We start from the raw sequence: 15,118 nt of genomic DNA on the forward strand, positions 1-15,118 counted from the left end.
CCGTTTTACAAGTGAGGAAACATCTCGGAGAGCAAAGTTTCCGCCCTTGCTCTGAGAAGCCAGAAGGAAGGCGCAGTGGCGCCATGCCGTGTCTGAGGTCCCCAACTGACCCACTGTCCTCTTTGCAGGTCATCAGGGCCTGGATGAAGGGGAAGATGGTGCGATCACAGACCAGGGCTCTGCAGCTGCTCAAACCCACAGCTATCAGGGGCCTCACCTGATGTCCCTCAGGAAGCAACCATGGCGGGAAGATGGAACCCGGGGCGAGGTACCGCTTCTGGAGGGATTCCTTCTGTTCTTCTTGACTTTAAAGGAGACGCTCCCTCTTTTCGCCGTTTCTTGAGACTCTCCAAAAAAGAGAAGGATACTTTGACCCTGAACACTCTCTCCTAATTTGTCACCCAAGGAACCTTGACATTGCCGAGTGCTCCTTTTGAAAATTTATTTTATGTACAAATGCTCTACCTGCATGTACACCTGCAAGCCAGAAGAGGGCGTCAGGTCAGGTCATATTATAGATGGTTGGGAGCCACCATGTAGTTCCTGGGAATTGAACTCAGGGCCCCTGGGAGAGCAGACAGTGCTCTTAACCCTGCGCCATCTCTCCAGGCCAGCCAGGTGTCCCTTTTAAAGGAGGTTTTCTGCAGGTAAACACACCTGGGAAATGCAGCCCACATATCCCCCACCTGGAAAGTCACGGTACACTCAGGATGCTTTCAGAGGTCCTGGGGTGACATGGCCAGTTTAACTCTGTCGAACTCCTGGTTTCCCACAGTGCTGAACCAGATTCTCCTTGCCCCCCCCCCCCAACCCTACCTAGGCAGCTGTGGTCTATCCAGAGAGAAAGAACTCGTGGCCTTGTACTTGGACTAATTTCTTGCTAGTTAGAACAGACTAAGAACTTCCAGCCTGAATGAACTCTGCAAGAAATGCTTTCTAAACTGTGTGTGTGTGTGTGTGTGTGTGTGTGTGTGTGTGACAACCCCCTCCCCACCTGCCATAAGCATTGTATGTCAGACATTCCTTCTTTGGTCAATAATGACATGTTTTGTAGTAATAAACAAACAGCATTAGAGACCATACTTCATGCTGGAGAGTTGGCTCAGAGGTCAACTCTTTCAAAGGTCCTGAGTTCAATTCCCAGCAACCACATGGTGGCTCACAACCATCTATAATGTGATTTAATGCCCTCTTCTGGCCTGCAGGTGTACATACAGGCAGAGCACTGTATACATAATAAATCTTGTGTGTGTGTGTGTGTGTGTGTGTGTGTGTGTGAGAGAGAGAGAGAGAGAGAGAGAGAGAGAGAGAGAGAGAGAGACCATGCTTCTGTGGCCTTGCTTATCCTCCCATTCTTCAGAGAGATTTCATCCCTGGAGCCACAAGGTCTGACTTACAGAGAGAGCTGCTTTAGTGCTTATGTTTACCAGCCTGTGTGTCTGTCGTTCCCTAGGATGCATTGGTGGAGAGTCACCTCCGTGTCCACGCTTCAGAGGGAAGTCACAATGGAAAGACACAGCGCGCCTCCTGGAAGGTCCTTGGGCGTGCCCGAATCGGCTACCCTCAGCCTCCTAGTGACAAGCCCCTCTTCACGGTCTACTGTGGAGCCTTCCCAGGTAGAAAGGCAGGGCTAGGAAGCCCGAGGCCTGTGTGACTGGAGCACACCTACGCTTCCCTTGAGAACACAGGCTTGCCAGAGCTTTCCTCCCCCTGCCACTCACCCTCGGAAACAGCCACAGAGTCCAGTTAGTGTGAGAATGAGACTCTGCAGGCTCTCCCCGCCTGCTGCTCAACCTCTCGTTCAAGTACTGAGTTTGAATTTTGCTGAGGCCGTTTCCCGCCGTGTGGAACACCACCACTCTGAGGATAACGCCACCAGGAGACACAGTGGGGGTTGCATGGGGACATGTAAAACACGCTGCGGAATTCCCTTCCCGTGTGTAGTTCTCAGTGTATTCTCACCACCGCCTGACTCAGCCAGCCAGAGGCCAGAAAGGAGACTAAGAGTCCCCTGCCTGCCATGGCCAGCTCAGTATCCCTCTGTCTCCCTGATCTTCTTCTTGTTTGCTAAATTTGCATAAAGCTTCTGTTTCCTGTTCATCTATAGACATACATGATATGTTCCTTGTATGTACAGAAGGGGCCCTCGGGTTAGGGTGTGGTGCTATAGACTTGTAGCCCAAGCACTCGAGGAGCTGAGGCATGGGTTAAGGCCGCCCTGCACTGCATCAAGAGTTTTAGTATAGTTACCCTCGGTGACAATATGAAGCCCCGCTCAAAAATTAAACTAGAGGGCCAGAGTGATGGCTCAAGGGTTAAAGTATCTGCTGTTCTGTTCTTCCAGAGGACCCCAGTTCAGTTCCCAGAACCCACGCTGGGTGGCTCACAGCTATCTCAGCTCCCCGTTACTAAACCCAAGGAGTCTGATACCCTCCAACCTCAGCAGACATGTAGCATGAATACACACACACACCACACACATACACACACATCACGCACACATACACACAACACTACATACACACATAACACACTACACAATACACACACACAACACATACACACCCCACACGCCATACCCCACATACAACACACACAGACACCACACACAGAGAAGACACACACACATACCATACACACACACACACACACACACACACACACACACCACATACATATAATAAAAACAAGTTTATAAGAAAAAAAAAAAGCAGGAGTTAAAACTCAGCAATTCACCCATGCCCACAACTGACAAGTTCTCGTTCCTACCTGTTTCTGCAGACAAACAAAGGACCATGAAAGCCCACAAGGCCGGAGGCAGCTGCGTGTCACAGGAGCCTCCTGCTGAGAGACGCCTTTTCCCTCCTATAGCATCTGCCGCAGGCTCAGAACAAAGCACCCTTGGGGAAGCAAAGAAAAAGAAGGTAGGGGAGTGTGTGTGTGTGTGTGTGTGTGTGTGTGCGCACGCGCGCGCGTGTCTTGTGTGTTACCTATGGGTGTCTGTGTGTATATGTGCAAGTGCATCTGTGACTGTGTGTACATATGCATGAGTGCATGTGTGTGCACATGTGTTTGTGTGTGTGCATGTATGTATGTGTGTGTGGTTTTGTACATGCATGTGTGAGTGCCTGTGTGTATATGTAATATATATGTGTGTGTCTGGGTGTGGTGTCTGTGTATGTACATGCATATGTGAGTGTGTGTGTGTGTGTGTGCGCGCGCGCGCGCGCGCGTGTCTTGTGTGTTACCTATGGGTGTCTATGTGTATATGTGCAAGTGCATCTGTGACTGTGTGTGTATATGCATGAGTGCATGTGTGTGCACATGTGTTTGTGTGTGTGGTTTTGTACATGCATGTGTGCGTGCCTGTGTATATATGTAATATAAATGTGTGTGTCTGGGTGTGGTGTCTGTGTATGTACATGCATATGTGAGTGTGTGTGTGTGTGTGTGTGTGAGTGTGTGTGTGTGTTTACTCCCATCCTAGCAATGAACTCAGATGGCTGTCTTTGAGCACACAAGGTAGAGTTGGAATGAAGATGCTGTGGTAACTTACTGTTGGAAACCCCAAGTTTGAGCGGCCCCCAGTCATTCCTCAGAGCAGCACCCTTTGCTCAGTCAGGGGCCAGAGAGTCTCTCCAAACAGGTGAGGGCAGAGTTTGAGCTTGTGAGCAACTGGCTCGCTACCAATTAAAGCCCTGGGGAAACGGACTCCAGCAACGTCTGCTCAGCTGAGGCTCTGTCACCTCTGCAAATGTCGGGTGGTTCGGCAAGCTTGTGGACTCCTTTCAGGAGTCAAGAACAGGGCCAGCAACATGGCGCGGCCAGTAAAGACTCTTGCCACGAAGCCTAATGACCTGACTCAATTCTGAGACTCACATGACAGAATTTGCACTAACTCTCACAATTGTCCCATGATGCCCACATGCACACAGTGGCAGGCACCTAATCACAAATAAATAAGTAAATAGATGTAATAAACATTTTAGTAGTCAAAACCACCTCTTCCTTCAGAAGGCTCTGGCCATCTCTGGGCTGACCCTGCCTCGTGATTCCATATGGGACTTTAGCATGTAGGAAGCTTCTATTGGATACCTCGAGTAGAAACTCCAAAACGTTCCGCCCCCCTCAGCCGCTGTGAGAATGTGGGCAGGCCACTCACATCCTCTAAGCCACAGGGAGCCTGTCTGGGGACAGATTATGATGAGAACCTCACAGAGCTGGCAGAGGCACAAGAGACGAAGCACTTCTAGGACTTTGAGTCCAGTGGTAAGCGCCACAGTGAGGACTCGCACCATCGTAAGTGGCCCTGCAGGACCACAGGCAGTCTGTGCACCTCTGGTGCAAGTAAGGGATGCTGTTTTCATTCTGTTCAGGACTGTCTGGGTGGTCCTAAGTCTGAGCTGTCTTCCCCGGTTCATTTGAGTCAGGAGTAGAGAGCAGACATGAACTCCAGCGTCTCCACCCGGTCCACACAGGCCTGCAGAAAGCCTGAGCTCTCACACCAGCCCAGGCCCCCGCCAGGCTCAGAGGAAAGGGCTCCTTTGAAACCCATGCATTCGTTACCATAGGAAAGCGATATTTTCCACTGGGTTAAATCTCTGTGTCAATTTCTAATTAGAATAAAGAAATTAAAGCTTGGCTTGTCAGCCACCCCTCACGAAAGCAGTCTGAATTCCCACACAGCTTTCTCAATGCGACCCTTGTGAAACAGAACCTACAAGGTCATATTCAAAGCAGGGCTGTTTGTTGGTGGGCGACACCTGCACGGGAGGGTCCCCAGGAACAGACGTCCTATGTGCGTGTGTTGGGCTAATCATTTTCTTAATGTCTCAAGGTTGTAAATATTACTTTGCATAAACTGGGTAGAATTTCCTTCCTCAGTCAACCCCAAGCATATGGGACGCTTATGCATGTTTCTGACTTCTGATTTTCTTTAAAGCACTTGGGGGTGGGGGTGGGGGCCAAGAAAATCTTTTTTATTTTTCTTTCTGTGAAATCAAACTCTCTGAAAGCCAGCGCCTACACACCTCAGTGCGCTAAATTCATATGCCAAATGCTGCAAGCAAAAAGTGAAGTGTTCTGCAATTTCTGAATGACTGGAGAAGCCAAGTATTAACCTACAGTACCCCCAACCCATGTGCGCCATGTGTGATATATATGTGATCACCTATGTGATACACACACACACACACCACACACCATAGACATATACACACACATGCCATAAACATATCAAATATGCAGACATCCCATACATACATACAACACAAATGTGCAGACACACAGATCCAACACACACAACCCACACAAGTCATAAAAATAATCTGTATTCCAAACACTACTCTAATTATGTATATTGGTGGGGATGACCACACTCTTATCTTAAGCAGGAAACTGAGGCCTCCAAGTCACCAAGGGCACCAGGCACAAATGACTAGTTCCGTTCTCTGCCCCTTCTCACCTAAAGTTGAACAGTGTCCTGCTTGCCTCCTTAACAGCCTGTGTGGAGACTCGTTTGTCACAGAAATCCCAGCTGTGACACTTCAACCCTTATCATTGTCCCCAGTCACATAAAAACTGTCACTCTCTCAAAGGCCCTTGTGGTGGGGAGAGGGGAATTTGAATTTGGAGTGGCATCTCTTGAAGCACAGGATGGCTTTGAATTTGCCAATTCACTGTGGATGATCCTCCTGCCTCTGCTTCCCGTGTGCGGGGTCCCAGATGTGGACCGCCACACCTGGCTCTCTCAAAGGTTCTCAGACTTACCACGTTTGATAAAACTCAGAAAAGTCGGGCCGGAAGGGCGGGGGCATGTGTGGAGCTCCCTAGAAACATCAAAGCAACACACACCGCAGCCATCAGTACGGGCTCCCAACTGATTACTTGGGCTTCTAGCAGCTATTAGTACAAAAAAATACTGCAAGATATGGTATCATTTGCCCTCTGCGGGCAGCAGAGTTTGGAGACCTGCCATGTTGGTTTTGTGTTTAAACTTTCTCCAGGCACCAAGAGCTCTGAGATTACCACCTCTTTCAGAAGGCACACCTAGAGTCCTCAAGCCCCCAAGGAGCCGATTTAAAGGCTGTGAACCTCCACTGGAGCTCTTCATTATCCCGATGGAGATTCGGCTCCACACCCCACAGCCCCCAAGAGAAAAGACCTGCAGAAGAGGTGGGTCCCGGCTCATGGTGCCTCTGAGGAACTTGGGCAAGCCAGAAAGGGCTGGGAGGTGGGGCTCCCTGCCAGTTCAACCCATCCCAAAGTGATGGCTGAGCTTCCTGGGGTCGTCCTCAGGAAGAGATGATCTTTTCCAAACGGAGAAAAGCAGCAAAATGTGTAGGTCTCTTCTGATCATACCCAATTCGATTTTTAAATATCTGCCAAGCCCCTCGTTATGCTGTTCCTGTTACTAAACTAGGAAAAGAAGAGAGACAGATACAGAAGTCCAGTGTTCAACAAATAGTATAAAAGTACAAGCTGGGGAGGGGGGGGTAATAAAAATAAAATAATAAAAATTAAAATAAATAAAAATAAACAAAACAAAAAATGCAGCAACTGAAAATGGTCCTAATTAGAATTACTATTGCTGAGAGCAGGGAATAAGGAGAGAGGGCAGGGAGGAAGGGGAGAGGGCAGGGAGGAAGGGGAGAGGGCAGGGAGGAAGGGGAGAGGGCAGGGAGGAAGGGGAGAGGGCAGGGAGGAAGGGGAGAGGGCAGGGAGGAAGGGGAGAGGGCAGGGAGGAAGGGGAGAGGGCAGGGAAGGAAGGAAGGAGGGAGGTTGAGTCATGTTCCTGCCCTGGAACACTGGCTCAGTCACAGGGCCACCCTGGAGCCAGAGAAAGAACACAGATTTATCCAAACCTCATTGTGCAAGCAAGGGGGAGCTGGGGCTCCACAAAGACAGGAAACGTGGCAAAAACAACTTAGGTTTTTCTTTTCCTTCTAGGTGCTCAGCTCCCAGAGTTGGAACCAGAAGAAGCCATGCCTTTGTGGCACCCTCTCCGGAAGCATTTGTTCTTAGAAAGGCCAAGGGGGATAACGGTGCATCCCTCAGGGCACAGCGGCCAGGACACGCCCTCCCCTCAAGGTACCAGATCCTCTCTCCCTCCAGGACCCCACAGGAACCTCACTCTAAATGGAAACAAGGCAAAGACACAGGAGAGTCCCCAGCGGAGAGACAGGAGGCTGCTAGGGAGCTTAGTTCACGGCCAGTGTCTTGAAGATGGCTGTCCCGTTACTCAGCGGCGAGTGCCTTAGCCCACCAGCTTCCGTACAGCTAACAGTGTCCAGCTCTCAATTGGCTCACTCACTAGATCATGCCCCTGTAATATTTTCTGGTGACAAATGTAAAATGGCACCTCATTGGCTAAAACTTTGCTGCATGCCCTGTTGCTAATCCTGAAGTGCCATCTCTAATCTTTTATGAATATGTACTTACTAATTTAAAAGGTTGTGGTATTGATTTTTTTTTTTAAGTCTTCACGTTCTTTCAAAATGTAGAAGTTATGCATATGGGGCCAGGTGTTGCAGGGCACAGGCAGAAGGATCTCTGTGAGTTCAAGGCCAACCTGGTCTACATAGCAAGTTCCAGGACAGCCTGGGCTACGAAGAGAGAGACCTTGTCTCAAAAAAATTTTTAAATGTTTAAAAATAATAATAAGGAAGTTATGCACATAGGTATTGTTTGTTTGTTTGTTTTTTCAAGACATGGTTTCTCTGTGTATCCCTGGCTGTCCTGGACTCACTTTGTAGACCAGGTTGGCCTTGAACTCAGAGATCTGCCTGCCTCTGCCTCCCAGAGTGCTCGGATTAAAGGTGTGAGCCACAGCACCCAAATCACATGGGTATTTTAAAGGTCATATTTTATTTATTAAGTATACAGTGTTCTGCCTGCATGTACACCTGCAGGTCAGAGGAGGGTACCAGATCTCATTATAGATGGTTGAGAGCCACCATGTGGGTGCTGGGAATTGAACTCAGGACCTTTGGAAGAGCAGCCAGTGCCCTTAACTTCTAAGCTATCTCTCCAGCCCCTAAAGTTCCTATTTTAATGCAATAAATATGTCAAAAGTGAGGAGTCATATGTGGAAAGTTCTCCATTTTCAGAAACCTGAGCCTTCTTCCAACATGTACAAGACGGCAGGCTCGTGAGTGGCAGGTGATTACCAGGCACCTCAGCTGGAAGCAGAAGGGGACACATTGGCTTGTGTTGCAGTCCCCTCTGTGCCAGGCTCTGCTCTCGGGTTTTTAACTCACATTCTCTCAGGTGCCCTTCACAACAACCCTGCCTTCATTTTACAGACCAGAAAATGTAGATGCCAAGAGCCAAGGCCACACCGCTCCAAGTGGCCTGGCTGAGACTGAAGGTCAAGACCTCTCAGCGCTCAACTCCATGCTGTGTCCTTTACCCTACATTGTCCTTGAGAAAAGACACAATGAAGAACTTAGGGTGTTCTTCAAATGTATTGCCAGTGGCGCACGCCTGCAATCCCAGCACTCGGGGAGGCAGAGGCAGGTGGATCGCTGTGAGTTTGAGGCCAACCTGGTCTTCAAAGTGAGTCCAGGATAGCCAAGGCTGCACAGAAATCCTGTCTTGGAAAAACAAAAGGAAAAATAGAAAGAAAAGAAAAAGGTAGGGGTTTAAAGTTTACCACCTGTATTGTCCTTGGCTGGTGCCTTAGTTTGAGCTAGCCAATGGTCAGAACAGTCTCCATACTTGAGTGGAGAGTGGGATATGACTTTCTCACGTACTCTGGTGCCTCACCTTTGACCAGGTCCCCTGGAGGGGGAGACCTGGTGGCACTCAGAGAAAGGACAACAGGTTACCAAGAAGAGACTTGATACCATATGAGCATATACAGGGGGAGGTAATCCCCCTCAGGAACAGTCATAGGGGAGGGGAATAAGGGGAAAATGGGAGGGAGGGAAGAATGGGAGGATACAAGGGATGGGATAACCATTGAGATGTAACAAGAATAAATTAATTTAAAAAAAAAAAAGAAAAAGGTATTATCAGAGCAGAGGCTTAATAGGCCTCTTATGCGAATGGCAGCCATCCATTTTGCAGCTTCTTTAGATGTCGTACAGGCAGGGACCCCCTTCTGTCACTATCCTGTTCATAGCCGGAGCCACAGAGATGAAGAGGCACAGTAGAGTTCACGTTCAGCATTGCTCATCCCGTACTGGCCTCCGTTCCTTTTGACCTACTGTATTTACCCACCAGGTCCGAGTGCCAAGAGCTAGCCCATCTTTAGCTGCTACGCCAGGTAGAAGCTGGCCTAAGAAGTCTCTGATGGGCTAGGGTGAGTTAGTTCAGTATATGACCCGACCTTGTAAGAACGGGAGCTCAAGGCCGTCCCCAGAAACAGTGACATCCCAACTCAGAAACAAAGGAGGTGCCAAGGAGACAGGCTTTTTCACATATTGTGTCCCCCACAGACCTGATGTGGGGTATTAAGAACTGGAAAGTGGGACTGTGCCATGGCTGCACACCCCCAATCACATACCCACATACGCACATGCTTTATTTTACTGTAGCTCTACGTGGGAGTGGACATCACACGTTCTATCAGCATAAAATCTCCTCTCAGCCACAGTACAGTGATCACTCTCAAGAAAGTTAACAGTAGTGCAGAAACGTTTTCCAATATAAAATCCATATTCAAATGTCCTACATCTGTTTGTTGTTTTTTTTCCCCAAACCAAAATCCAATTTCAGGACCACGCATTGCATTTAGTTGTCACCTCTCTTCAGGGCCTTTTAACCTGTAAGCATTCTCTAGGTATGTTTTTGTTGTTTGGGTTGTTGCTGCTGCTATAGTTTAGCTTTGGTTTGGTGTGGTTGGTTTGTTTGTTTGTTTGTTTGTTTTTGTTTTGTGAGACAGGGTTCCTCTGTAGTGTGATTTTTTTGTTTGTTGGTTGGTTTTGTTTTGTTTTTTCAAGACAGGGTTTCTCTGTGTAGCCTTGGCTATCTGGACTCACTCTGTAGACCAGGCAGGCCTCGAACTCACAGAGATCCACCTGCCTCTGCCTCCTAAGTGCTGGGATTAAAGGCGTGTGCTACCACCGCCCAGCTGGTATGGTTTTTTTGACACAGAATCTCACATAGAAATATAGCCCAAGCTGGCTCCAAACTCACTGTGTTTCTGAGGATAACCTCGAACTCCTGATTCTCCTGTTTCTATCTCCCAAGTGCTAGAATGACAGTTGCTCGTGGGTACATCAGGTTTCCAGGCTAGTTTTTTATGACATCAGTGTCACTGTGTTCCATAGGGGGTGATGCTATCCACTCCTGAGCCAAAGGTGGTATCTGCCAGATTTTTCCACTGTGAAAACACTTCTTCTGCCAGGTATGGTGGCGCACACCTTTAAAGCCAGCACTTGGGTAGCAGAGCCAGGTAGGTACATCTCTGTGAATTCAAAGCCACCCTGGCCTACATAGTGAGTTCCAGGACAACCAGGACAGTGTGGAGAGACTCTGAATCAAAAAAAACAACAACAAAAAAAAGTACTTCTTCCTTTTGTAATAAGTAAACACCCTGTGAAATTGAGATTGTGTGTGAAGCCAGCTTTTAAGCCTCAATGGAACAGTTGTGTCAAATGTGAAATCACAGCCATTGTCTCTGAAGGGCAAAGCCAAGCTTTTGGAGGTGAGGGCCGGTCCCTGCTGGGTCTGAGAGGAGAGAATGGGGGTTAAGCGTAACAGAGGCTTTCTGAGGCAGAGGCAGGTCAATCTTTGTGAGTTCGAGGCCAGGCAGGTCTACAAGTGAGTCCAGGACAGCCAAGGCTACACAGAGAAACCCTGTCTCAAAAAACAAAATAAAACAAAAAAGAGGGGCTTTTTGGTGTTTTTTTATCAGTGCTGTGGCCCTCGGTCTGTTTACCATCCGGATGGTGGCATATTTGGCCCTCCATGTCCATGCTCTCACGCTACATGCACGGATTCAACCACTGAAGTATTGGGGGGCGGGGGGACTCTCAACTGTAGGCCAGCAGTGGTGGCACGTGCCTGTAATCCCAGCACGTGGGAGGCAGAGGCAGGCAGAACTCTGTGAGTTCAAGGCCAGCCTGGTCTACAGAGCAAATCCCGGATAGCCAGGACTATACAGAGAAACCCTGTCTCAAAAAGAAAACCCAAAAATGGGGCCTGGAGAGATGACTCAGTGGTTAAGAGCACCGTCTGCTCTTCCAGAGGTCCTGAGTTCAATTCCCAGCAACCACATGGTGGCTCACAACCATCTATAGTGTGATCTGATACCATCTTCTGGTGTGCAGGCACACATGTGGGCAGAATACTGTATATGTAATAAGTAAATCTTTTTTTTAAAAACACACAAAAACAAACAAATAAAAACTCACTCAACTTACTAAACACCCCCTTCTTTTTATTTTATTGCTACTTTCCCCTAAACAGTACACCATAACAGCTACTTCCATAGAATTTACATTGTATCAGCTATTTTAAGGAGCCTAAAGACAAGAGCACAAGGGAATCCAAGTAGGTTATAAGTAAATACTAAGCCACTTTATATAAGGACTTAAGCATCCACAGTCTATCCTGGAATCAACAGGCAGCTATACTTGGTACCCTGCATACCTTGAGAAGAGAATGTGGCCATTGGCTACATTGTCTAGCAAAATGGTTTTGTCAGAAATCTGTGTCTAGCTGGGTGTGTTAGCATAGGCCTGTGATCCTAGCGTTTGGGAAACTGAGGCAGGGAGACCACACTTTGAAGCCAAACTGGGCTTCCCAGTAAGATATTGTCTTGAAAGGAAAGAAAACTGTACCCCATCATCATCAAAATCCCTAGAGCCCTAAAGCCGGAATCTTGTGCTCAGAACCTGGGGAGAGGGAGGGGTTACAGCCTCTAAGGCCACTCCCACCTATCATGGCGGTAACAGCTATCACGGCTCCCGTTCTCCCTGCTCTGGGAATTCCTCAAAGGAAGGGGCCCATGTTGTAGCCAAGAGCAATTTCACTATGTGGCTCCTACTCCTTAGCAGGCCTGGGAAAGAGAAATGAAGCTGAAAACAAATAGATCAATCATTCTAAACACAGTGGCTGTTGACGAAGCCATAAAAGCACGCTCTGGTCTTCCCGATTCGAGCGTATTCCATTCATGGTTTTCCCATTTTGCTTTAGAAAGTGGTGATATCCTGGCCCAGAGAGTAAACCAATTACCGGGTCTCCTACCACCGGTTAAAAGAAAGAAAAGCCCCAAGATCCAGAGGGAATTGGGCAGCATGAGGACACCAGGCTGCAACAGTCCCATGGGTCGCCAAAATGAAAGGACACCGCCCGCAGGACCAGGTAATCATCGAGGAGTGCTCGGACACTCTACCCCACTGTCTTTTCTGTGGCTCCTGTCCGGGGCTGCAAGGCAGCCATAATCTAGGTCCTCGCCGAAAAGGGGAAATGGTGGAATTTCCAACTGTATTGGTGACACTAATATTGAGCCATGCCCCTGAAGAGTCTGAAACTTGTTTGGAGGGTTTGATGTACCTTCCGGCAGCTACGCTTGATGACTTGGGTCCCTGAACTCCTAAGGTGCACACCACTGGGTTCAGTAGACATAATAACACCACTCCAAGCCAGACCTTGTCTGAGCACAGGAGCCTGTGGACCTTGCAGTAGATAAAGTTAGCAGAGGGAGGTCATTCTCCAGCCCAGGAGAAAAAAAGATGTTGCATTCCTCTTGGAAGATGAGGCAGGGCAAGCCATGCCCTCTGTGGCTGAGCCCCACTTAGACACTTGGCAGTCAAGGAGGGACAAAGATCAAGACCAACACTGCTGGCTGGAGAGATGGCTCAGTGGTTAAGAGCACACTGACTGCTCTTCCAGAGGTCCTGAGTTCAATTCCCAGCAACTACATGGTGGCTCATAACCATCTATAATGAGATCTGGTGCCCTCTTTTGGCCTGCAGACACACATGCAGGCAGAGCACTAGGTACATGATAAATAAATCTTTAAAAAAAAAAAAAAAGCAGCACAGTGCGGTAACCACTCACACAGGTCTTTGAACTGTAGAATGCAAAAGTTGCTGAATTACCCCTGAAATCTCAAGAGAGATTCCATGCAGCTGGGGGGCTGGAGTGCTGACTCAGCACTGGCGTGGTGGCACACACCTTTAATCCTAGCACTCAGGAGGCGGATCACTGTGAGTTCGAGACCAGCCTGGTCTACAAAGTGAGTCCAGGACAGCCAAAGCTACACAGAGAAACTTTGTCTTGAAAACAAAACAAAACAAAACAAAACAAAGTGTTTGTTTTTTCCGAGGCCTCCTGCTCTGTTGCCAGCACCCAAGTTGGCCACAATCATCTGTAACTCCAGTTCCAGGGAATCTGACTCCCCCTTCTGGACTGGGCATGCACATAGTGCATCTACATACATGTAGGCAAAATGTTCATACACATAAAATAATAAATCTTAATATGTTTTTTAAAACGCAGCCCGTTCAGTGTTCCTCCTCCCTCAGAGCCTTGGGTGACTTCCTCCTCTGAGGAGCACCAGATGAAGGAGCTAGCAAGCATGGAAGAGACAGATTGCGCAAAGCAAGAGGCATCTCTGTTTCTAGCACATTCACCCTGAGAGAGAAGAAGCTGAGGGCCTGGGAGACAACAGTTAGACTCCTTTCCTTTCATGCTACTTGGTTTTGGTTTTGGGTTTTGGGGGGGTTGTGTTTGTTTTTTTTGTTTGTTTTGTTTTTTCAAGACAAGATTTCTCTGTGTAGCCTTGGCTGTCCTGGACTCGCTCTGTAGACCAGGCTAGCCCCAAACTCACAGCAATCCGCCTGCCTCTGCCTCCGGAGTCCTGGGATTAAAGGCATGCGCCACCACGCCCGGCTCCTTTCATGCTACTTGGAAACTGGCTGCCTCTACTTAAGTCAGTCGCGCTCTCCCTGCCGTAGCTAGCTTCCTGCCTAGCTCTTATTCTGTCCCCAAAGCATGTGGGTCTGAATTCTTGTAAGCACAAATTAAATCTGTAAGTCAATAACTCCAATCTGTGTTTACAGTTTCACTCAAAGTCAAATTCCCTCCTTTCCACCCATATCTTTCTACTCAAATACCTTTGAGGTTTTTTGTGGCTGTTGTTGTTTTCCCTCACCGTCATCTCTTTACACATGATACAAATGGCCCAAGCTTAACCAATGTCCCTTCTTCACCAAGGGTCATTTTGAAGGTCAATAGCCCTGGAGAAGTCACAGCAGACATACACACCTGGTCTTGGATAATCTCATAAAGGGAAAATGTGTTTAGACTAGAATAGCGCAGCCATGGCTGAGACAAGTGTATATACTGGGGGGGGAGGGGTGCACGTGTGTAAGTGAATACATGTATGTTCATGGATCTCAGAGTGTGTGGTATACATGTGCTTATCCGTTCATATAAGTACATGTGTGTGCTGTATTCGTGATGCATACCTGCATCTAAAGTGCATTCAAGTCTATGACAGAGTGCACGTTTCAGTGCATGTATGTTTGGGGTTTGTTTGTTTGTTCCTTTTTTGTTTTGTTTATTTGTTTGTTTTTCGAGACAGGTTTTCTTTGTGTAGCCTTGGCTGGCCTGGAGCTCACAGCGATCCACCTGCCTCTGCCTCCCGAGTGCTGGGATTACAGGCGTGTGCCATGACGCCCAGCTTGTGTGCCACTGTTTTTATGTGACGCGCTTATAAGCTTGTATGCCTGTATGTATGTGGCTGTGTACATGTACATTTGTCTTTTGTGAGTATGCACATACTTTTGCACATGTGTATGTATCTTTATGTATAAGTATACATATGCATATGTCTGTAAGTGAATTGCATATATGCCCCTCAGCATCTACTCCAGCTGGAGGCCTGCTTTCCTACTTACCCCTTTGTCTTGGAAACAGGAAAAGCAAAAGCAGTACAATATGAGCTATGTACAGCCTCTGGCCCTGGTTTCTGTCACAGACCTAAAATCCCATGGAAATTCCAGATAGAAGTGTCTCTTCTTACTCATGGGGACCCTCTTCGATAATGATGGAATTTACGCTACTGGGGCCACTTATACTCAGAAGGGCACACCCCACCCTGTGCATCTCATCACCTGGCTGTTGGTCTATATTCCGTATAACACTTTAGTAGACCTAAGTG

The 15,118-nt window shown here is 48.0% G+C and overlaps 1 protein-coding gene across 1 annotated transcript in view; it reads left to right on the top strand.

Annotated features, from left to right (window-relative positions):
* Nucleotides 1-15,118, top strand: part of KIAA2012 — a 115,554-nt gene that overhangs the window by 26,623 nt on the left and 73,813 nt on the right. The window contains exons 5-10 of the mRNA XM_084778671.1: nt 129-268; nt 1,454-1,616; nt 2,782-2,924; nt 6,006-6,174; nt 6,949-7,089; nt 12,145-12,312. Coding sequence (XP_084634797.1) covers nt 129-268; nt 1,454-1,616; nt 2,782-2,924; nt 6,006-6,174; nt 6,949-7,089; nt 12,145-12,312 — 924 coding nt within the window. The remainder of the gene's footprint in view (nt 1-128; nt 269-1,453; nt 1,617-2,781; nt 2,925-6,005; nt 6,175-6,948; nt 7,090-12,144; nt 12,313-15,118) is intronic.

Source organism: Acomys minous (genome assembly GCF_964271855.1).
Source record: "Acomys minous genome assembly, chromosome: 4".
In the NCBI taxonomy this organism is placed as follows: Eukaryota; Metazoa; Chordata; class Mammalia; order Rodentia; family Muridae; genus Acomys; species Acomys minous.